The 24,319-nt window shown below is 47.3% G+C and overlaps 1 protein-coding gene across 3 annotated transcripts in view; it reads right to left on the bottom strand.

Moving 5' to 3' along the window:
- AHCYL2 (adenosylhomocysteinase like 2) overlaps nucleotides 1-24,319 on the bottom strand; it is a 484,174-nt gene that overhangs the window by 75,907 nt on the left and 383,948 nt on the right. For all 3 annotated transcript variants that reach the window (XM_086918893.1, XM_086918894.1, XM_086918895.1), the window contains exons 10-12: nucleotides 12,280-12,368; nucleotides 11,650-11,720; nucleotides 7,111-7,205 (exon numbers count right to left, since the gene is read on the bottom strand). In XM_086918893.1, the coding sequence (XP_086775019.1) occupies nucleotides 7,111-7,205; nucleotides 11,650-11,720; nucleotides 12,280-12,368 (255 nt within the window). The remainder of the gene's footprint in view (nucleotides 1-7,110; nucleotides 7,206-11,649; nucleotides 11,721-12,279; nucleotides 12,369-24,319) is intronic.

Here is a 24,319-nt window from a genome sequence, read left to right as displayed (position 1 = left end):
AAAACCTCTTCCACTTGTAAGCATAGGAAGTCCGAGTGGAAGGTCGCTTAGCCTCCTTCAGTATGTCCATGCAATCTTCTGGTAGATTCAAATGGCCATATTGCACTATCTCAGGAGCCATGCCGCCAAACTCAAAGACGAGAGGTTGGGGTGCAACATCTGCCCCCCGAACTTCATGAGAAGGTCCGGCCAGCACGGCAGCCGAATGGGAGGAAGGAGAGACCGGTGAAGCAGGTCCGTGAACCACCACTGCCTGGGCCATTCCGGGGCAATCCGGATCATCCGCGCCCTGGACTGGGTAAGCTTGATGAGCACCGCCCGAATCAGGGGAATGGGTGGAAAAGCGTACAGAAAGCTGTTCGACCAGTTGATCCATAGCGCATTCCCCAGCGTCCCTTGCTGGTAGTACCTGGAGGAAAAGTCTCGGCATTTGCTGTTTTCGGCGGTGGCGAACAGATCTATGTCTGGAGTCCACCACCTTGCGAAGACTTCTCCTAGTACTTCGTTGTTTATGAGCCATTCGTGGTTTTCCTGAATCAGTCTGCTCAATGCGTCCGCCTGAACATTCTGCACACCTGGCAGATGGGTAGCCGTTATCGCCAGTCCTCTGGCCAGAAACCAGTGCCAGATCGCCTGCGCCTCCTGCGACAGAGTGCGTGATCTCGAGCCCACCTGCTTGTTGAGGTAATACATCGTGGTCGTATTGTCCGTCTGTACAAGCAGAGAGTTGGTCTGAAAGGACGGATGAAAGGCCTTCAGTGCCAAGTAAACAGCTCTGAGTTTCAGGAAATTGATGTGGTACGTGGACTCCGACGGAGACAACGTCCCTTGAATCTGTAAGTCTCTGGAGTGCGCTCCCCATCCGTGGAGAGACTCATCCGTCACAATCGTCTGAGTGGGAATGTCCTTGTGGAAGGGAACCCCTCTGAGGAGATTCTCCACTGAACACCACCACTTCAGAGACTGAAGAGCATGCAGAGACAGTCGTATCTTGTCGTCCCAAGAACCTTTCCTCTGATCCCACTGATCCTCCAAGCACTCCTGCAACGGTCTCATGTGCAGACGTGCGTGTGGCATTCGGGAGATGCAAGAGGCCATCGATCCCAGTAGAGAAGACACCGTCCTCACTGTTGTAGATGGAGTGGTCATAAGAGCCTGAGCCTTCCGAAGGAGTGATAATCGCCGCTCCTCCGAAGGAGACCCGCTTGCTGACAGCGTATTGATGGTGGCTCCCAAGTACTGAATGCACTGGACCGGAGTCGGGACAGACTTGGACATGTTGATGTGCAACCCCAGCTTGTTCAAGAGAACGCACGTCTTCTGGAAGTGTGCTTGAGCTTCAGAGACGGAGGAGGCCTTGATCAACCAATCGTTCAGGTACGGGTAGACAAATACCTTGTTCTTCCTTAAGTGTGCTGCTACCACTGCCATGCACTTAGAGAATGTTCTAGACACAGTCCGAATGGCAGTACTGTGTACTGATAATGATTGGTGCCGACTTGGAATCGCAGGAACTTCCTGTGTTTGTGTGCAATGGGCACATGGAAGTACGCATCTTGTAGGTCTATAGCACAAAGCCAGTCTCCATGTTGCAACTGAGGATAAATCTGATGCAACAAAAGCAAGCCGAACTTCTCTCTGAGAATCCACTTCTTTGCCTGTTGCAAATCCAGAATGGGCCTGAACTCGCTCTTGTCCTTCTTGCGAACCAGGAAGAACCGGGAGTACAGACCTCTTCCTCTTTGAGACAGAGGTACGTCTTCTATCGCCCTTTTCCTTAACAGGATATCGGCTTCTGCCTGGAGCTCGCGCAGCTGAAACTGCGAGCTGACCGGAGGAATTGATGGAGGCGGGCTGGTGAACCGAAGACTGTATCCATTGCAAACAATATTCAGCACCCACTTGTCCGGAGTCATTTTTCTCCACTCTGCCAGAAAAAATTGAACACTCTCGCCCCCCCTCCCCCTCCCCCCCCCCCCCCCCACCACCACCAGAGCGGCTAACAGATGTAGGGGAAGTAACCGCTCAGGGTCGAGACCCAGCCGTGCCTTTGTTCGCTGTAGAGGACTGCTGGCCGGCCCCCTCTACCCTTCTGGCGCTTCTGGAAAGGTCTCCGGTACTGCTGCTGTTGTTGCTGCTGCTGTCCCGAAGACTGTCCTTGCCCTCTGCCTTGTGCACCGAACCGTCTCTGGAACGGGCGGTAGGCCTTCTTTTCTTTTGGCTTCTCCAAGCCCACAGCCGTCAGGGTCTCAGCCTTCGCTTTCATGCGGGCCATCTCATTGTCGGCATGCTTGCCGAACAGGGTTTCCCCCGAGAAGGACAGATTGGCCAACCGCTGCTGGGCCTCCAGCTTGAGTGATGTGAGCCTGAGCCAAGCATGGCGCTGCTGGTTGATCCCATGACAATACCCATGGGCCGCCAACAGAGATACATCCACCGCCGCACTGATGACCTGGTTCGAAACCAGCATCCCTTCCTTGAGGATCTCCTGGAAGTCCTCCCTCTTATCTCTTGAAAGGAGTTCCGTGAACTGCTGAAGGGATTCCCACAGGGCATGGTCATACCGCCCTAGCAGAGCCGCATCGCTAGAAGCCTTCATGGCTGTGGACGCCGTTCCACAAGCCTTCCCACCGGCTGAGTCGATCCATCGGCTCTCCTTATCCGGCGGTACGGTTGAAGACGTGGAGGTAGAATGTAGTTTTCTGGCCGCCGTCACTATAACAGAGTCCGGAACCGGGTCTATCCGCAGAAAAGTCGGGTCAGAATCCGGGGCCCTGTACTTCTTTAGAAGTCGGGAGGGAGCGGCCTTTGTCACCGCTGGCGTGAGGAACAGTTCCTCCGCGGGCTCTACCAATCCAGGCACTAGGGGTAGTAAAGGTGGAGACAGATGCCTCTTGTGAAGAGTCTCAAATATCACGGACATCGTGGGTGTAGGAGCGGTCCCGTGATTCCCAATTTCGCTGCCCCCCTCAGGAGAACATCCTGGAACATGCTGATGTCGTCCACTTGAGACACCCTTGTCCCCAGGGATTTCGACAAGGTCGGTGAATAGGCCCTGGTCCTGGAGGATGATCAAGACCTCCTTGGCTTCGGTCAGTCTGCCGGTTCCACAGGGGTGGGCGACCTCGGTTTGGCTGGGGCCCTCGGCTGAGGGGTCCCCTTGGGAGGAGTCGGTAATCGGGGCAGAGAGAACAACCTCGGAGGGATCTGAGGCGACTTGTCTGCTGGCGGTTGAGGTAGAGACCGAGGACGCGGTGGAAGTGGTGGGAGCGGAGGAGAAGTAGGGGCCCGCAAAGGGAGCCCCCGCGGTAATGGAGGCGGGGGGGGTAACCTGCCTCGGGGTATACACCATGGAGTACACCGAACCCGGTGATCCGTCTCCCTTTCCAGCCTGGGACGTCGGCGACTGACTCCTGGCGCCAGACCTCCTTCCTCGTTTCTTCGGCGTCGAAGAACAGCGACCAGACGGCAAGCGTCGGTCCCTCGACGGCGAGCGTCTTTACCTCGACGTCTACCGTTTCTCCCTCGACGGCGAATGCCTTCGCCTCGACGGCGACCTCCTTCGCCTCGAGGACGATCCTCACTTCGACGCCTAGGATCCCCTTGACGACGACCTTCTCCTTTTCGCCAACGGCAAAAGGATCACTCGACGACGACTCAGACGACGATGAAATCGTCACAGGAGACCTCGACGGCGGTCTATTCAGTTCCCTCGACGTCGACCGTCGACGTCGCTCTGACCCAGAGTCCTGGGGAGACGGGGAACAGACTGTAGTCATCCCTCTCGACGCCGTAGTCGGTGCAATCGACCCAGACGGAGAATGGGGACGCTTGCTGGTCTTCCTGCCCCTGGGCAGCCCCCCAGAGGCCTCAGCACGGGCAGAGGAAGCCCCTCCAGACCCACCTTTGCCTTCAGCTTTCTTTCTTCAAGGCCCTGAAGCCTGATCTTCTTTCTGTCCTTCAGGGTCCTGCCAGAGAAGCCTTGACAAATAACACACTCCTCTGGGACATGGGAAGGTGGAAGGCAGAGGATACACACCTCATGTGGATCCGATTTGGCCTTCTTCCTGGAGCACTCTGGGCATTTGTCAAATAATGCAGGCATATTGACAACCAGAGAGTGCACCAAAGGATTACCAAGAAGACAGGCACCAAAAACTTGAACAAAACTGAAAAGAATCACCAATAAACCCTTGAAAAGGGAGAGCTCAATGCTCCAGGGTCCTACTTGCAGGTGCCGGAAAAAAGAACTGAAAGTAAAAGGGACCTGCAGTGCATTCTGGGATACTGTGAACTTCTGGAAAGTTCTCTTAAAGGCACAGTATCCTGTTCTGAGCCACATAATGGCAGCCTATGGGGCTTGTCTGTCCATGTCTTACTCTCTATCATTCCAGAGGGGTTTTGCTGCTGAAGCAAGGGAAATCTGGACAGACTTTGCTGTTTGTGGAATTTCTAGCTGAAGTACTGGACAGTGTAGCCTGGTTATATAGGCTGCATTATCTGTCTTTAATTCTCTCAAGTGTCTGTGCAGTTCTGCATTTTTCGACACCTTAAGAGATTATTTTTGATTGCTCCGGGGTCCACGCACATGGGCGGGACTATTCACTAGATAATGACTATACACAGAGATCCCCTACTACAGAATATCTGTTACCAAGAAGTTGAAATAATAAATAAAGTGAAGTGTCTAAAGACCTAAATTAATGTATTAAGTTTAAGTTCTAGATTGTTCATATGAGCTTCACAGGCCACTTGGTCCTCCACCACTAAACGTAAATAAGTATAGGAGGTGGGTCTGGATGGAATCTGATCTCCCAAAGACCAACTGCAGCATGCATGCCCAGAACCTAGCACTGAAAAAACCCCAGGCCTAAATTCATTAAGTCTTTTTTGTATTAGACAGGAACAACCTGATTTTTTGATGATCCTTCCTCTTTGCAAGGAGAATCCAAGGCAGAAATTAAACTTATGTCTATGTACTTGGGGGAACGCAAGTGTTTTATCTCATGAGATTCTGCCAACGACTGGAGGTGTGCAGTTTTATCTGGTGCACGTGCACAATACGCAATATAGATTTGTATTAACTCGCTTTGGATGTAATATAGTTTATCATGTTGTAACTCTGATGAGCCAATGAGAATGACTGGTCCTGTACAAATGACAGATGCCCATGTGATGGAGTTTCAGTACAATGCAACCTGTACTTTGTTTTTTGGGTACATTTTATATGGAAACCCAAAAACAACTGTTAATACTTGTGCTGCGAAAATATAATTTTTGACAATGTAGACCAATGATGCTTTTCTTACAACAGCTATGTACTTTGGCAGTTTGCTGTTGAGTCCAAGTTTTTATGGTCTGCCCTACTGATACTTAAGACGATAGGTAGTCAGGTGGCTTGAATGATCGTTAAGTGGGATGAATTCTATGGATTTCTGTATAGAATTAAATGATTTTATTGTTTATGCTGATTTTATGCAAAATATTTCAAAGTGAATTTGCTATCATGTTTTATTTATGCAATTGTTTTTAAACTGTGCTTTTATCATTTTTTCTTTGTACAACCGAATAAAGCTTATTCATTGATTTAACTAGTACTGATGATTTAGCTGCATTAACAACAAATTGGTTTTTGCATTTAAGGGGTTCCGTAGACCAGTAGTAGTGCAAGCCAAAATTATAGTATAATTTTTACATGGGAAGCAGTAGGAGATAGGAAGCTTTGAGGGATAAGGAATTTGGCATAGATAAAGCTGTACCCAATTTAGGCATATAGAGACTGAAAAGCAGAGGTGCAAGCATGTGTAATGGTAAAACTCCTGACAGATACTGTATACAAAGCTTGTATAGCTATAAGAAAGGAAGGAGAAATACCCTAAAGTGACTGGGACCACAGTTTTTCTTTGCTTGCCTCATTGAGAGCAGCCTTACAATCGAAGCAGCATGCACAGAGATTAGCCTTTCACATAATAAATCATAACTGACAATGCCAAAACCTTACCCAGTATACCACATTTATACCAGAAGCAAGTTTGATAACTACCAGCAAGATTTTTCTGTTTTTGCCCAACCTCCTGTACAGCTAATGAAGAAGTATATCCTTTTGCTTTTACACCAAGAAAGGTCATTCTGCAACAATATGAAGGAGATTGTGAATCACATTTGCTAAAAATAGTGTGTAAAATAGGGTCCTTTCAAGGGCATTTCATTCTGCAACAATATGAAGGAGATTGTGAATCACATTTGCTAAAAATTGTGTGTAAAATAGGGTCCTTTCAAGGGCATTAAACAAGATGGCCAAAATTCTATATTCAACTTGAAAAGTTTGTCCGCGATTCGACTGGGGCCAGATGCCCCAGCAGGTCTCACAGACAAAAAATATTTTAATATCTCCTGGCTTGAAACACAAGATTGTCACAGGTGCATATGTGTTAATGGTAACAAGAGGGAAAAAAGAATGAATCCATTAGTCTAGCATTCCATGCGCAAGTAGGCATGACTCTCGGCATAAATCAACCATGGAGAGAACAGATGTAGGAGTTTCGAGAACCAAAAGCTAGAAACATGAAGAATATTTATAATAAATCTTATCAGCGCTCACAATGACCCTTCTGATATACTTATTTAGGTGCATTCCCTGGAAGCCTGCAGTACATGAGAGGAAGGCTGCCCAGGCCTGCATCCTTACAAAGTAAAGTGGGTACCTTTGTTCACTTTCATCTACCCAAGAGGCACTGCAGTTTGGTTTATAATAAATGTGGATAAGTTAATGAAGAGACTGTTTTAGTGCCATTAAAGATGTGTAGTATACTATACTGCTTTACAATTATACAGTGGGACTCCCACTTTGATGACGGAGAATGAATCAAGCATATGAATCTATGAAAGATCCAGTACTGGAGAAATACAAGATATCTTCCACATTTAAGTTTTGGTAACTAGCTGTTGAAGTTCACTCAAAGAACTGCAGTAATGGACTGCTTTCAAAGCATAAAGCACCCTAAACACTTCAATTAGCATAAACCTATTATGATGCAAGCATAGGCACTAAACTAAGGACCAACAAAGACCCATAACCATTAATTTCTGCACATACAAAATTATTCTTACCACATCAATTTCTGTGTTTGAATGTCCCATGTTACAGACGATGCAGCCGTTCTTCATTCGATCCAAGTGCTCTCGCGTTACCACATTTTTGTTCCCTTACCAAGAGATTCAAGGAAAATGCAGTTAAATTCAGGACAGCACCTTCATTGTCAAAATAACCATCAAATATAAAAACCGCATATCAATAATTGCTTCAAATGCCTATATAAAGCAGACACAATCATGACCCAATCATGAAAATCAATTACTATGGCACGCACAGCACATGTATTCCATGATATGATGCACACTGCAAGATACTGATGGGAGATGAAAGGTCAGAGGATATGGAATCAGCGATTCACATATCCCTGCATTGAAAAATATTTCTGAGTATTTCTGCATGGAAGTTGTCTTTCACATCTTGAAGCTTGGTTTGCAATAACTGGATTCTTTGTATGAGCTTTAATTGATTTTTAGATGTACAGATCACACTCTTTCACAAAACCTTATCACTTCTTGCGCTGCTGTCATGGACGGATACTTTATTACATGGCAGAATCATTGTGACCTTCTCATATGGTCGATCCAGAACTGTTGCCACCCTCTAAAACTTGTTTAAACTCCGAGACCACTTATTAAACTCTATACATTGTGGCTTTCATTTTGTAAAAAGATCTTGATTTAACAGTGCCTGTTCAGAAGAAAAAGGTTATCACCTCAAATCAATAACTAAAATCATGAAAAAAATAGATTAATATCTAGTGGTTGTGTCTATATATAGTGACTTAAATGGCTTCAGTCCCTCAAAAATAAAACACCAAGGAAAGGTACGCAACTCTTGGTTCACTTAAACATTAAGGTATTAATACTTTCTTTATTGAAATTTGAAGGGCAACAGGAGGAAAAGGACTACCACAGAATCAAATCTGGCCTGTTAAACAATTGTACAGTTAAGCAAAAAGTAGTTCACAGGCCAAACATGCCAACAGGCCTGCTTTTAAATCTACCATTCTCACTTTAAGGAAATTAGCAACTAGAGATTGACTTACAACATTTCTCAACAAAGTGAATCTAACAGTCAATACACAGACCCCTTTGCAGAGTGATTTAACAAATGTACCAGAGCCGGACAAAAGTACTTAAGCATTTGATTTGAGGACATCAGCAGGGTCTGTGGGCTGTAGAAGTTGGCTGTAAACTAATCAATTCTGGGGTAAATCTACCTGGCTCTAGCTTAACAGCTTGTTGAAAAAAGACTAGACTATTCAAATTAATTGGTTGTGGAACCAGGCAATCGGAGATTTTGAGAGCAGACGTGGACCTGAAACTGCAGGAAATAGTTTACTTGTTGCAGTAGCCTGGTGCTCAGCTTCTCACGCTGGGGCTCTTGACTTCAGAGGGCTGAAATTACCAGACATGTATCTCAAGGAAACATATGTACTAATACACACATATATAGTGCATTGTGCATTGACAACAACCATAAAATAGAGTGACTTTAACACTATCATCAAAATGATTACACCTGAATTCAGGCATCTAATGTTAACTTTATCTTTGTAAAACAAGGCAGAATATTGTATTTGAAACTGGGTGAAGAAAATGTCATTAACAACCTAAAATACATTATGGGAAAAGTGCAGAAAATGGGATTACAGCAACAAATACTTGATTATCACAATACAAAGCATCATCAGAGCAATGGCAGATGTCTGCAGTATTTCTGGATGCTCTCAAAACTCCCCGACACTTTTGGTTCTTCTTTGGGTCTTAAACTGAAGTTCAGAATGTGCTCTGCAATGAGGGACTTGCTATTATCAGTGCCCAAGATAGCTCTGGTTACTGATCACGCCAAGAATTATTTGCCAACACTGAATGGAAAAATTTAAAGGGATGTAAATATGGAATGAACGAGTATTAGTATCTAAAGGGAGAATTAATCAATTAATCTGAGACATACGCTTTCCTAAGTATTCCGTTTCTGACACACTTGATTGTTAGGTTCTGGAGCCACACCTCTTACCCCTGGGATGCCAAAGTGGTACATTGGGGGGGGGGGTGGAAATGTCAGACTAATGACCGTGATAGAATCAGACATAACACTTCATGCCTTTTCTTTGCCCTGAAATAAGTCAAGAGGCACATGCTCCCAAGCAACGTACGAGTGTCTATACTGGCTTAGCTGGCACTCTTTGAAATATATGTAAAAACCAATTTCGCCTTGGAAGGATTACACAGGTCAACCTTATAATGAACCTGGAAGGTAATTAAATTATATATACCTTGTATTGTTTTACAACTGCTTTTACTTCCTTGGATACACCAAGATTCTTTTAAATACATTTAACAATACGTTTTTTTAAAGTAGTTTCCTATAGTTCACCACATTCGGATTTACCCTGTTAGATAGCTTTTCTCTGGTGACCCCCACACCCTTTGGGTTCTTTTGATATGAAAAGAATTACTCTGGGAAATTGGCTTTGTGAAGAACAGATCAGATAGCAACTTTGGTACCTAATAGTTCAAGGGTCTTTTGGACTGAGAAGGAGGAATGGGATACTCTATAAATCTATAATAAACCACTGTAGTAAAGTGGTCTCTCAGAGGTTCAAAATTCATTGCCTTAAATGTCAACAGGGCTTTTGGAGTCAAGACCAACGCAACATGATCTCAGAATTTCCCTGACACTAAGAACACCATAATCGGTGACTATAAAATCATAAGAGCTATGACATCAGTTGATCTTTTATATGCCTTCATAAGACTAAGATGAAGAGTACTTAAAAAGGCCTAGAGCGCCAATGCATCTATTAAGTCGGAGGATCATGGTTCCAACCACAAAATAAGAATTCTTGTACTACTAGCAATTATGCACCGTCTCATATGAATGCACGAAAGTGCACCTGATAAAGACTCGTATTTGCAACACTACTTGTTAACTTACTACCCTCAGAATGAGCCAAATTATAACTACTCTCGTTACGATCAATCAGTCTGGACTAAGACATGGCCTTACTAAAAAGCAAGAAGGCCCATTCATAACTGCCATGGTCCCGCTTTTTTTACATGGCTTTCTGCTTATGAAACCATGGTGGCATTGATTCATACTTCCCTCAGAAGGTGGAAAGGCTGACTGCTATATTTAGTGAATTATATGCACCATCCACCAACCTTGTTCCTCTGCCCCTTTTGAAGGTGAGGGAAACAAAGGTTTTCCGGCAGCAGAGCCTCAGCTGGCGGCTGGTTCACCAGTGAGTGACGAGTCACAGTTTTGTGGAAGAAGAGAAAAGGGTCCAGAGATCCTGAGTCTGGATATGAATACCTGGTGTTTCGGAGGAGTTTCCTCAAGGCTCTGGACCTTTTCAGCCTCAAGAGAAAGCAGTAGAGAGAAAGTTGTGAGCATGTGTTCCTCCTTTCCAAATACATATGTTCACCACCATCAATGGGTAAATATATATATATATTTTTTGAAGATAGCACAGTACAAATTAGTTGGAGTGAAGATAGTTCTTTTTATTTGTATTTTTCATTTCATCCATTTCACTCATTTGTCATTTTTCCATAGTAAGTATTGTTAACAAGAGCAAAGAGGAACAGCAGACACGTGTTTCACTCTGAGTGGCGAATAGGGCCAGGGCTTTCTCAAGACTAGTTCTATTCTTCCAATTGGACAGTGTATCAACATCAATTTCTTACATTTTCACAGATTGTGGTGAAATATTGTCAGAGAGTATCCAAATTTGAAACAAGATCAAAGTGGAGTATCACATCTTGTCATCGGGTAAATCCGCTACGCTTACGTTTGTTCATCTGCCCCTTTTGAAAGTGAGGGAAACAAAGGTTTTCCGGCAGCAGAGTCTCAGCTGGTGGCTGGTCCAACAGTGGGTGACGAGTCAGTGACCTTTGTCCTGCCTTATTTAGGGTGAGGTGACGATTGCTGAATTGCTCTGCCCAGGATCGTCATGCAAGGCGTGGAGTTCACTTGCAGGCAAAACCATGACACAAAGGAAGAAAATGCCCTGAATATTGTAGTAATTGCTTTTTTGTTTTTACTGATACAAATTGTTTGAGAAAAAAGAAAAGGTATGCAGAGTGGGGTTACCTTCAAAGCATGCTGTGCTGCTTTCCTGCAACAGCAGCCACAATAAGATCCCAGACCGGGATCTCAATCTGGTGTATAATCCTCTTTTAGACGTTGGAGGTCAGGGACACTCCCCAAGATATAAATGCAGCACTAAGTGGACGTTCAGGAAACCTGTAACCAATGTTTTTTCCCTTTAATTTGACAGACCAATCCATTAGCAACAGAGAACCTTTACGTGTCCTCTTTAAAACTGCAACAAATAATCAGAAGGGAAAAGTGTTTATGGAAAAAAGAGCAATCTAGAAGAAAGCTGGTCTTTCTTTACTTATCGTGCAGATTAGAATGCCTCCCTTTCTCATCGTCCCCTCAACCATCAAAAAATTGCAGAACCTCAGTCATCTACCAAGGCTCGGAGAGTTCCCTTTAGCCCCCTAAACTAGTAATTAATTAAAATATGTATATTATGTGTGTACCTGTGCATGTGATGACAATGTCCACTTGTCGGATGACTTCATTCAGCTTGACGAGCCGGAAGCCATCCATGCTGAAAGGAGGTAAGGAGGCAGGAAGGACAAAACAAAAAAAAGATACCGAGAAGATGAAAAAGTACTTAGAACCACAGAAGGCAAATCAAACACAATAAAGGAGACATCTTAACAAAACCTGGCTGGACTAAAAAAGCTAGAGCTTACCATCTATGCATGAAATGGCTTTAATTTGGCTACGTATAAGAAAACATTTGCACCATAGTAACAGCTATTAAGTCAGAAAAAATCCATATGGCCAGCTCCTGGGAATTATGGACCTTGGTGTTCGATAGAAATTAGTGACAAACGCACAGACTAACATAGGGGGGGATACTTGGCCAAGCACCACTGAAACCAACTCATAACGTAAACGAAAATTAAGTTGGGTGGGGAGTAGTCAAACCCCTGCTCCCACTTCCCCCTGCTCCCCAACATGTAATCAACTCTGGTGGTAAGTGTGTTCTATTTTTAAAAAAGGTTTATTTTTGTAGTTAGTTATGTATCCTGCACTTTTTACCACTGTACATTTTTGTGTAACAGTCAATATATTGGATTGTCTATGTAAACGGTTCTTACCAGGCTTGCAAAGCACAGATGGGATCGATCTCAGTCACATATACTATGGAGCCCATGGCTTTGAGAGCAGCAGAGCAGCCTTTGCCAACCTGCAACGGTGGAAGAAATTAACTTACTACAAAAGCTGCCTATCTCTGAAGATAAATTTAAAAAGAAACTGTTCTCACAAACATTACACAGCTTTTAAAATAATAAGCCTCATATGTACCTTTAAAAATATTATGCAGTATTTTAGAGTGTTTGCCGGGCACATCTAATTCTCTTCTATCTTTTTAAGCATGTGCTGAATTTAGAACACATGCTGCCTGACCAGAAAGCAAGGAAATGAGAGCAAAAACTCCACTAAACCTTAAAGCAAGTTATCAAGCTATGCTTATATGTCACAAAACGAATTACATTTCATGTCGAAGGAACTTCAAATGCCATGAATAAATGCTGAACCCAGTGCCAGTTGAGTATCACTTATACCAGGAATACTTGCCATATTTCATGAGATTACAATTTGATCCAAAACAAAGAATGACACTACAAAGGTTTGTTGTAATAAGTAGCAGCAAGGAAAGCCGTAGTCTAGATAAATCCTCTATATGCACCTTAGTCTCAACGACACATGACACAAAAATGGCCCATTTGAACTACTTGAATTCTAGAACTAACAGTTTGCTCAAATTTGTCTCCGCATTGGGCATCTATCATGGTCTTGATGAGGTTTAGTCTAAAGTGAGGGAACTGATTGGCACAAGACAGATCTTCTGAATATGCATTCACTCGCAATTCAGATTAATGGTACTCATTTTCAGAATGATTATACTGAAAAATACACCATGGATCGAAAAGTCACTTACTTGTAATCCTAGTTCTTCACCATGTCATTACCTCTGAATTCATTAAAGGTCGAATGTGCCTCTATGCATCTACGAGATACCAGAACACACCTTTCAAGACAATTTAAATCCTTTCCAATTCACCGAATAAACAGAAATCTTGCCCCAAAAAGCAAAATTGTCTTTAAATAGAAAATAGCAACTTTACCAATATCACTGTACATTTGGCTAGACAACAGTGAGCTTATATTATAAAAATGAATCCGGAATGATGTCCACTTAAAACTACACTGAAACACAGTGAAACATGGACTCAGCTCCTTTAAGAATCTTGGAAATTGCTTTATCAAATAATGCCCAGAAGATTAGTGAGGTAGTGTGTTTTCTTTGAAGTAAAAGTTAGACCCTTAACTTCCAGAACCTGTTCAAAATCTGTGGCCTAAAAGCAGGTAGGCTGATGGGGCTTTTATGAATTCAGAGGTAATAATCATGGTGAAGAACTGGGATTATAAGTAACTTTTCCTTCTTCACCACGTGATCTCTTGAAATGCATAAACAGCATAACAGAGCAGTAGGCTAATCTGACCCTAAACCTTCAATTAGGGCCACAGCTTTAAGCCTTTCAAGATAATAATTTACAAACCGAAGCCTGATCTACGAAGAGAAACCTGACCCACGAAAGTTTCTGTCCTGCAGCCAGGCCTAGACAGCCATGTCTGAGGACGCAGGGCGCTCATGTACGCAGCTTGCTCCTTTTTGTAATGGCTGGTGAGCCAGAGAAGAAAGCTGACGATCTACAGACCTGTTTGACCAAGGCCCATCAATGGACGGAAAAAAATCATTAAGAGCTCAAGAAAAATTAAATTCTCATTATCTTTCAGCATTCTGATGTTTGGAACCATGCTTTATGGTCTTCATCTTTGGTCAAAACCCAATCCCTGTTTATAGTGTATCAAATCTTGGGATCAATATGGATGCTACCATTGAATGAACTGATAAACATACCATAACGGAATTTGTCAAGCGCACATTCGCCCAGAAGGGTATCTTCTCCCTGAATAACAGATGTCTATTGTTATCCAACTGAATGGTACTAATTTTATCGCCCTCAGAACATTAAAGGCTGAGTGGGCCTACTGGGATTTGAACCTGTGACCATGAGGTGAAACAAAGGCCCCTACAGTACACAAATTCGCCCACTAATCCACCAGCCCGGCTCAGTCTGTAAGTCCGTTATTAAAATGTGTTTTTTCAAATAAGACTCAACCACAAGTAATTTATGATGTACTACCTGAGGAAGGTAGAAGCTGAAACGTTGTAGTGGAAATATATTTTTGTTCCTCGAGTCACCTCTTTCTTGAAAATATATATATATTACAATAAAGGTTACAGGTAAGTTAGTTAGGCTGACTTATCACTCGTACACAAACAGTAAAATTCAGCAGTTATAGTTGCCTGCCTATAGTTGCCTGAGTTAACTATAACTTGCGTCCCCACAATGCACTGCTTATGACCTCCCATAATAAATCACTCCTGACATCCACACAACCAAACCCACACCACACAACCTCTCGTATGCTCACTCCCACATAACCACTCACAGACCCAAACCAGTACTCACACACCCACTCCGGCCTATATCGAGCCACTCACACACCCCCTCACTCGAACAGCCACTCAAACCATTCACTCACCCAACAACCACTCATACAACCAGTCACTCACCCATATGGCTAGTCACATAACCACACTCACCCATATAGCTACTCGCACTCCCACTTTTTTACCTACACAGTCACTCACAAACCCACTCACTCATCCATACAGCCTCTCAATACAGCCACTTACCCATACAAGCAACTCACACAACCATTTACATACCCATTCACACATCCATTCACACATCCATATAAGCACTCACACATGCGGTCACACCCCCATACAACCATTCAGATACTCACTCACCTATACAGCAACTTACACACCAAGTCACTCACTCAGACAGCCATTCAGAAACGCACTCGCTCACCCATACAGGTCATACACACCCACTCACTCACCAATACCACCACTCACATAGCATTTCATTCACCCACACAGCTACTCACACACCCTCTTATACACCCATACAGCCACTTACTTTCACACCCATACACACAAGAATACATATAATCACACAGCCACTCACTTAATATATGTCAGAACCAAAGGTTACCGGGACGTTATAGTTAGACTAAGATTTCCCTCGTACAAAACCAGCAAAATTCTACAGTTATAGTTACCTGAGCTAACTATAACTTACGCCCCCGCAATGCACTGCTTCTAACCTCCCATATTACATCACCCATGACATGGTAAATGACATAACTGATAACATCTCGAACGACATCACAGATGACATCATCAAATGAGTGTAAGTTGTAAGAGTTCAGGGGTGTTAAACATATATATTAACCTACGACAAAAGTTTAATTAGTACACTAGATGCACTACAATGGATTGATACTACTTCTAATTTATACTAAGCGAGTGGCTATGTAATTGTATCCTTTTGTGCAGTGGCGGCCCTCCGTGGGAGTGCTGCGGGCGGTACGGGAGAGGGTGGAGGGGTACTAGAGTCGGACATACGATGGACTAGAGTAAGGTAAGTTATTAAATAAAACAATTTACGGTATGCACGCAGCATTGCCGAGTTAGCGATGCTGTTTGCGTAAGGTAAATTGTTTAATGTAGTTAATAACTTACCTTACTCCTGTCCGTCGTATGTCGGACTCTAGTACACCTCCCAACCCTGCCCCTACCCAGCCGAGCCACCACTGTTTGTGTGTATGGGCTTGTAAGTGGCGTATAAGTGGGTGTGAAAGTAACCATGTGGGTGAGTGAGATGCTGTGTGAGTGGCTTTACAGGTGAGTGAGTGGGAGGGTGGGTGTGTCAGTGGCTGTGTGAGTGAGTGGTGGTGTGAGTGGCTCTATGGGTGGGTACATGGGTGTGTAGTGACTGTGGGTGAGTGGGTGTTTGGTTAAGTGAGTTGGTCTATGAGTGGCTGCATTGGAGTGTGTCTGTGTGAACGGCTGTATGGGTGAGTGAGCAGATGTGCGAGTGCTGGTATGGATGTGGGAATGGGTTTTTAAGTGATTGTGTGGGTTGTGAATGGGTGTGTGGCTGAGTGTGTGGGTGACTATGTAAATAAGTGGGTTTGAGTAGCTGTATGGGTGAGTGAGCAGATGTGTGAGTGCTTGTATGGATGTGTGAATGGGTTTTTAAGTGATTATGTGGGTTGTATGTGGGTGGTGAGTGTGTCGGTGACTATGTAAATAAGTGGGTTTGAGTAGCTGTATGGGTGTGTGTGTGTGGCTATGTGAGTGGCTGTACGAGTGAGTGGGTGGGTGTGTGAGTGCTGGTATGGGTCTGTGAATTGGTATGCGAGTGGTTGTGAGAGTGGGCAGAGAGGTGCGACATTTGACCCTACCAGGTAGGTCGCTCCCCCTCCGCACAGCACCGCCTGTGTATCCCTGCCCCAGCTGCCACTGCCGAGGACGGTCGAGGCCCTTCACCACCCGCAGGCTACCACCTGCGCCTCATCCCTGGTGACCAGTGGTAGGCCGTAGGTAGGTTTGTTCATCCTCCACTTTATTGCTGCATTTTCATTGTTGTGTCTGTGACTGCTGCTGTCTGTCTTCGCCCACTGCCTGTACGTTGTCTGTGCCCCATTTTCTTCCCTCTGTTCCCCTCGCTGTCCCCGTGCTCTCTGCCCGTTTTTTTTCCTTCTGTACCCCTCGCTGCCCCAGTGTCCCTGCCCGGTTTTCTCTTCTGTTCCCCTCGCTGCCCCGTGCCTCTCTGCCCGTTCTGCCTTCTGTTCTTAGCTGCCCCAGTATTTCTGTATTCTGTATTTTGCCTCTGTACCACTGTTTTTCCCGTATTTGTGCCTTTTTGCCTTCTGTGCCACTCGTTTTTCCCTCGTTTTTTGTGCCCTTCTGCCTTCTGTTCAACTTGTTTTTTGTGCCCCTCTGCGTCACTCGTTTTTCCCTCGTTTGTGCCCCTTTTTCCTTCCGTTACCTTTGTTGTCCCTCACCTCCCTTGCCGCTGCGTCCCCGCCCCCTGACTACCCACTCGCTGCCCCCGCCTCCCGTCTCCCAGCTGCTCCTCCCGCTCACCTCCCCATATATGCCAGCCGCTGCACGGCGGGCTCGCCGCTGGCGCGCCTAAGGCAAGCCAGTCTGCACCTGGACCGCGCCCAGCGCCAGAACCCTTTGCCCCCGCACCGACGACCGCCGCCACTACAACGCCAGCACTCTGCATGCTCTCAATTCCAGACGGAGCCACACTTGCTTCAAGGCTGCCCTGAAACGCACACACTGTCCTTCCGAACCTGCAGCTACACCAGCCTCAGAGCGGACGAACCACACGCCAAGAAAGACCCCAACCACCTCTGATGCATACTACTGAACATCCACTCTGCAAGCAAGCACGCCGTTGAGCTCTGGGACCTGCTCCACACAACAACCCCGGACGTCGCCTTCCTGACAGAGACTTGGTTTAACGACTCCTCCGGACCCGATATCGCCATAGCCATCGCAGAGAGCTACAAAATCACCGGCAGAGACCGCACCAAAGGAGTCGGAGGAGGAATCGCCATCGTCCACAAGAACAGCATCAGGGTCTCGACTAGCACCGACGACGCGCTCAGCACCGCCGAACACATGCATTTCCAGATCCACACAGACCCTAACTACAGCCTCAGAGGCACCCTCGTCTACCAACCCCCCGGAACCCGGCCCCAGTTCAGTGATTCTATCGCTGACTTGATCAGCAGGCACTTCCTGACCTCCACCGACTACATCCTCCTCAGAGACCTGGACTTCCACCTTGAGAATTAGAACAACGACAACAACTCCACAACCCTGATCGACAACCTCGCTAACCTCTGATTGAAGCAACTAGTCACACCGTCCTCCCACTCCGCCGGCCACACGCTCGACGCAGTCTTCTCCTCAATCCTGCACGTCTCCTTCAGCCACACCACCAAACTCCCCTGGACCGACCACGGCTGCATCCACTTCGCCTTCCAGAAACCCACCACACACCACTGCACACAACAGCCGCTGCTGGAGCAAAATCACCGAAGACCAACTACACACAAACCTCGCTCTCAGCCCACCCACCTAACCCTCAAACACAGACTACGCTGCCCACAGCCTCAGAGGCTGGATCGAGGACTGCGCCAACACCCTCGCTCCGCTGAAGAAACCCGCCCACAGAGACACCAGCAAGAGGGCCAGCTGGTTCACCCCAGAACTCCTAGCCTCCAAGCAAGCCTGCCGGAAACTAGAGAAGAAATGGCACAGTGACAAACTTTGGACAGCCACGCAGCACACAAGGACGCCATCCGCAACCACCACCACCTCATCAAGGCGGCCAAGCGGACCTCCTTCAAAGACCACCTTTACAACAACGCACACATAAGCACCAACACCAACGACATCCCGCCGTCGCAAGCCCTGTGCGACTCCCTCGGCACCTTCTTCCACCGCAAGATAGCAGACATCCACGACAGCTTCAACACCCAGACAGCCCTAACAGACAGCAACACAACAGACCCTCAGCACACCATCGACCACGACCCCCTGCTAGCCTGGGCCAGCGTGAGCATTGATGACACCAGCAAGACCATGCGCATAATCCACTCCGGCTCTCCGCCAGACCCATTCCCGTACCACGTCTTCAACAGAGCAAGCAGCTCCATCGCACCCAACCTGCGCAACGTCATCAATCTCTCCCTCGAGACCGCGACCTTTCCAGAGATCTGGAAACACGCAGAGATCAACGCCCTACTCAAAAAATCTAAGAGACCTCAAGAACGTCCGGCCCATCTCTCTGCTACCCTTCCTGGCCAAAGTCATCGAGAAAACCGTCAATAGACAGCTACCCCGATACCTCCAACTCATCGCCGCCAGCGACAACATCGGGACCCTGCTGGACAACGGCGCGACCGCAACACTCATCCTCCTAGACCTCTCTGCCGCCTTCAACACAGTCACCGCACACTATGCGCACGCCTCCACGCCGCAGGGATCCGAGACAAGCTCTGCATTGGACCACCTTTCTCTTCGGCACAACCCAGAGCGTCCGCCCCCCCTATTCCGTTCCAAAGCTTCCGAGATCATCTGTGGCGTACGCCATGAATCCTCCCTCAGCCCGATGCTGTTCAACATTTACATGGCCCCGCTCGCACACATAGCCAGACAGCACGACCTTAACATAATCTACGCCGACGACACTCAGCTGATCCTCTCCCTCACCAAGGACCCCATCACCGCCAAAGCCAACCTCCACGAAGGAATGAAGGCTGTTGCCGACTGGATGAAGACCAGCCGTCTGAAGCTGAACTCGGACAAGACGGAGGTCCTCATCCTCGGCTCCAACCCTTCAGCCTGGGACGGCTCCTGGTGGCAGACGTCACTGGGGGCAGCCCAGACACCCGACTACGCATGCAACATGGGTATCATCATCGACTCAACACTCTCAATGACCAAGCAATCAACGCCGTCTCCTCCTCCTACTTCAACACCCGTTTCATGCTCCGCAACATCTACAGATGGATCGACAGTCACACAGGCCCTCGTCAGCAGCAGACTCGGAACGGAACCGCCATCTATGTGGGAGCCCGACCAAGCTCAAACGACTACAACTCATCCAAAACGCCTTGGCACGACTGATCCTTGACGTACCATGCCACGGCCACACCACCCCTTACCTGAGAAACCTGCACTGGCTCCCTGTCAACAAGAGGATATCCTTCAAGCTCCTCACCCACAAGGCAATCCACAAGACCGGCCCAGCCTACATCAACAGACGGCTCTCCTTCTACATCCCCAACCACCAGCTCCGCTCCGCCGATCTCTCACTCGCCACCGTCCCGCGCATTCGAAGCACAACCACCGGTGGGAGATCCTTCTCCCACCCCGCCGCCAAGACATGGAACACCATCCCACTGAGCCTATGATGGACCCAAGACCTGCTGACCTTCAGGAGGATACTCAAGACCTGGCTGTTCCATCAGTAGCGCCCCTCCCCTCCCAGCACCTTGAGACCCTCGTGGGTATGTAGTGCGCTTTACAAATGATTGATTGTATGGGTGTGTGAGTTGCTCTGTGGATGATGTCATCAGTTGTGTCATCAGTGATGTCATCTGAGATGTCATCAGTGATATCACTGACCAGGTCATAAGTGATGTAATATGGGAGGTTTTGTAGAAGTGAAATCTTAGCCTAATTAGAACGTCCCTGCAACCTTTGTTTTTTTCACTGAATTTCGTTTTTTTTTTAAATTCTATTTCCTAACTTTAATGTCACTGTAATCTTTGGTTTTTGTCGGAAGCAGGAGGGTTTCTTGGACAACAAGGTCCCTCAGCATTCAAGATGACTTCATACCTCAAGCAGTAGCGCACCAGATGATGCGTTTGCAGAGTGGTGGTTGTGTTTAAATTCAATAAAAACACTTAAAACATAAAGTCTTCCATGCACAGTCAGTTATGATCAAGTAAAATCTAGGTAGTACAACTGGCCAGCTCCCAAAAGGCTGAAGCCCAGCCTCTCAATCACAGACATGGAATACCAACATAGAAAGAAAAACAAAAAAGAAACAGGCAAAGGAAGCAGCCCCCCCCTCCCCGAACTAACCCCCCCTCCCTCCCACGTCCAGTGCTCTGTGTCTCCTACTGATCTCCTTTCTCTCCTCCCAACTCACTCTAGACCCCCAGGGACCACCCTACAATCCGACTTCTGTGGCTCCGTGAGGCGCAACAACCTCAAATACCTGGGACATATATTTCTCAAAATTCAGAGGCTAGGAGAGACGGAAATGGTTGCCATAAATCTTCAAATTCAGATCCCTCTCCCGCCATAGTAAGCGACAACTTCTCCATCTCTAGCACCTGCCACAAGCGATGCAGACAACCCACAAAGGAGGGCACGATGGGAGTGCGCCAATGCGCTAGTATGTTTTGCATAACAGAACCTAATGCGATGGCCATCTGCCTGCCCCTACGGGACTTCAATGGGTAGGTCAGGGGGTTAGGGAGACCTAGTAGTGCCCAAGCCGGGTAGTGCGGGATGTCTGTCTCGAAATGCTAGTCTACCTCATCCAGCACTTGAGCCCAGTAAGGTTGAACATGCACACATTCCCACAATAAATACACCAGGTTGCCTACCTGACCACAGCCACGCCAGCACGCAGCGCTTCGGTCATGGTTCATCTCATGCAGCCTCTCCTTGGTATAATACCAATACGTCACCACCTTTGTGAGTATCTCTGTGAGCCCCATGAGGTACGCAGAGTGTCAGTCCCTGTAATATATCCCCTCCCATTCCTTCCGAGTGAGTGAGTGTCCTACCTGGCTCTCTCCCAACGCCCCCTGCCGGGGTTGTGTGTGTATGTCAGAGTGGCCTCCATCATCTTGTAGAAGTCGGAGATTAGTTTGGAGTCTGACGTGCGGGTGATGAGCCACCTTTCATGGTGGAGAAGTGTCTGTTTGCATGTTCGCGAACCTGCGGTTGCAGTGCCCAATGCCGCACCTGTAAGTATTGTAATCGGACAGTCTCCAGGAACCCTACTCTTGTCTAAACTGAGGAAAGGGCAAAACACCCTCAGGGTGATATGTGATACAAGGACCGGCAACCAGCCGACTTCCAGTGTGTGAAGGCCGCGTCCACATGAAAGTTGTAAATTCATGTTTGATATTAGTGGCGTCCCACACCTCAAGGGGAACTCTCAAAAATGTGAGAGGCATACAAGTTAGGGGGTCTATGAGACTTGTGTAAAAAGGGAATTTCCTGTAACGTCCTCGCCGCGACCGCCTGATCCTGGAACAGCCAGTGCGTCTCAGACTCCCATCTGCTCCACTCGACCAAGTATCGTAATTGTGCCGCCTGATAGTACAACTTAAGATCTCCCAGTCCACCCATCTCAGGAGAAAGCATAGTTAGCGTTATTTGCATTCTCGGCTTCCTACCATTCCAGAGAAACTGGGGCAGGTCAGATTGCGTCTGCCGGATCCATCCGCCAGGCGGCCGGAGAGGGAGAGCATGGAAGAGATTGAGAATCTGTGGCAAAATGGTCATTTTAACTGCCGCGATTCTCCCTAACCAGGAAAGAGGGTAGTGCTTCCACCGCACCGACCTCGCATCGGATTTTCCCGCGAAAGATAGCGTAGTTGGTAGTAGCCATAGCAGAAAGGGAAGGAGTCAGCTGTATTCCCAAGTAAGGAATAGTGCCCACCGCCCACTGCATGGGAAACTAGCGCTGCAGGTGGTCCCGGGTGGAAAGGGACAGCGAGAGGTCCTAGGCCATTGATTTGTCCGCATACACTTTGAATCCGGCCACCCTGGCAAAAGCATCTAAGTCCGCCAAACAGGCCGGCAGTGCTGTCCTCAGGCTAGCAAGAGAGATCAGCACGTCATCTGCGTATAAACTAATTTTGTGGACGTAGGCGCCAAACTGGATTCCTTCAACATCCGTGTTCTGTCGTATTTTCTGGACCAAAGGCTCCATATAGAGGGCAAAGAGGAGGGGCGACAGTGGGCACCCCTGCCTCGTGCCCCTGCCAATGCTAAAACTAGAAGAGGTGTATCCATTCACTCTGACCGTCGCTGTCGGGAATTTGTAGCAATAAAAAATAAAAGTACGGAACTTCTCTCGTATCCCCACCCTCTCCAGTACTCGCTCTAAATAGGGCCAATGAACGCGGTCAAGCGCCTTTTCGGCGTCTATAGCCAACATCATATATTCCCAGGGCACCCGACCAGCCTTCTCTAAGATGAATAATCCGCTTGGTGTTATCTGACGTCTGACGTTCAGGTATAAAGCCTGCCTGATCCGGTTCAATGAGACCGGGCATGAGAGGGGAGAGGCGGGCAGCCAAAATCCCTGCATACAGTTTAAGGTCGACTTTGAGGAGGGATATCGGGCGATATGCCCCGCATTTAGTCTTGTCTTTCCCAGATTTAGGGATCACTGCTATAGAGGCTTCTAAGAGGTCAGGTGGTATCGCTCCCAGTTCAGCAAAGGAATTAAACAGCTGGGTAAGAAGGGGGGAGAGCGACGCACAAAACAGCGGGGAAACCATCCGGCCCCGGGGCTTTTGCTAACTTAAGGTGGGATAGAGCGGCTATGACCTCCTCGGTTTGGATATTCCTGTCAAGGTGCTCGGCCTGAGCCGCCGTCAGAGAGGACAGGGAAACAGAGTCCAAAAAAGCAGCCCCCTCTGAGCTATCAGACAGGTCCTCGTGTAGAGAGAAGCCTAAAAGTCGCTGAACGTTTGCTATTCCCGCGTCTTCCGATGTGCTGGTCCCATCCGGCCTGACAATCTCTCTGACTCCTGTTGTTGACAAGCCTCCCTCAACCTGTTAGCCAACGGTCGCCCACACCTGTCCCCCCCAGTATAATAAGCGTGCCTGAATCTCAGAGCCGCATACTCTGCTCTATCCTGGTCAAGCACAGTCAATTGATGGCGCATCGTCTTGAGTTGTCGCCACACCCTCGGGACCCCATCCTCTGGTGCATCTGTTCCAATTCACGGACGCGTTGAGCTCATCGAGTTTGCGCTGGCGTTCCCTATTGTCAGCAGTCGAAAGCGCAATTAATTCCCCTCTAACTACGGCCTTCAGCGTATCCCACTGCGTTGCAAGGGAGGTATCAGAGTTCGCATTATGGGAGAGGTAGTCAGTGATGGTGACCTGTATGTGTTTAACAATGTCGGCCCTATGCAAAAGAGTATCCCAGAGGCGCCACACCCTGGAGGGGCGCAAGGCTGGCGGACAAGTGAAAGTGCAAGAACCGGGGCATGATCAGAAAGGGAAGCCACCCCCATTTCAACAGTGGTCGCGAGCGCGCGCATTGGCGCAGAACCCAGCAGATGATCTAGCCTTGCGTAAGTCTTATGTGCACTCGAGTAGTAAGAGTACTCCCTATCTGAGGGGTGAAAACTACGCCAAAGGTCATGCAGGTCCAAATCGCGCAGTCTCCCCAGTCCTTCCGCAGAGATCGCCCCCACCTGGTGCGTGCGCTGACTGGATCTTTCTAAAAGGTTGTCAAACACTAGGTTCAAGTCGCCCCCTGAGATGAAATTATGGTCGGACGTGGCTGTAGCCTCTGTCAGTGCGGCGTGTAGGAACTTCTCCTTGCCCTCATTCGGGACGTACAAGGAGCCAACAGTGAA

Source organism: Lissotriton vulgaris, chromosome 1_1 (genome assembly GCF_964263255.1).
Source record: "Lissotriton vulgaris chromosome 1_1, aLisVul1.2, whole genome shotgun sequence".
In the NCBI taxonomy this organism is placed as follows: domain Eukaryota; kingdom Metazoa; phylum Chordata; class Amphibia; order Caudata; family Salamandridae; genus Lissotriton; species Lissotriton vulgaris.
This window is presented reverse-complemented; position numbering and strand designations above follow the sequence as displayed.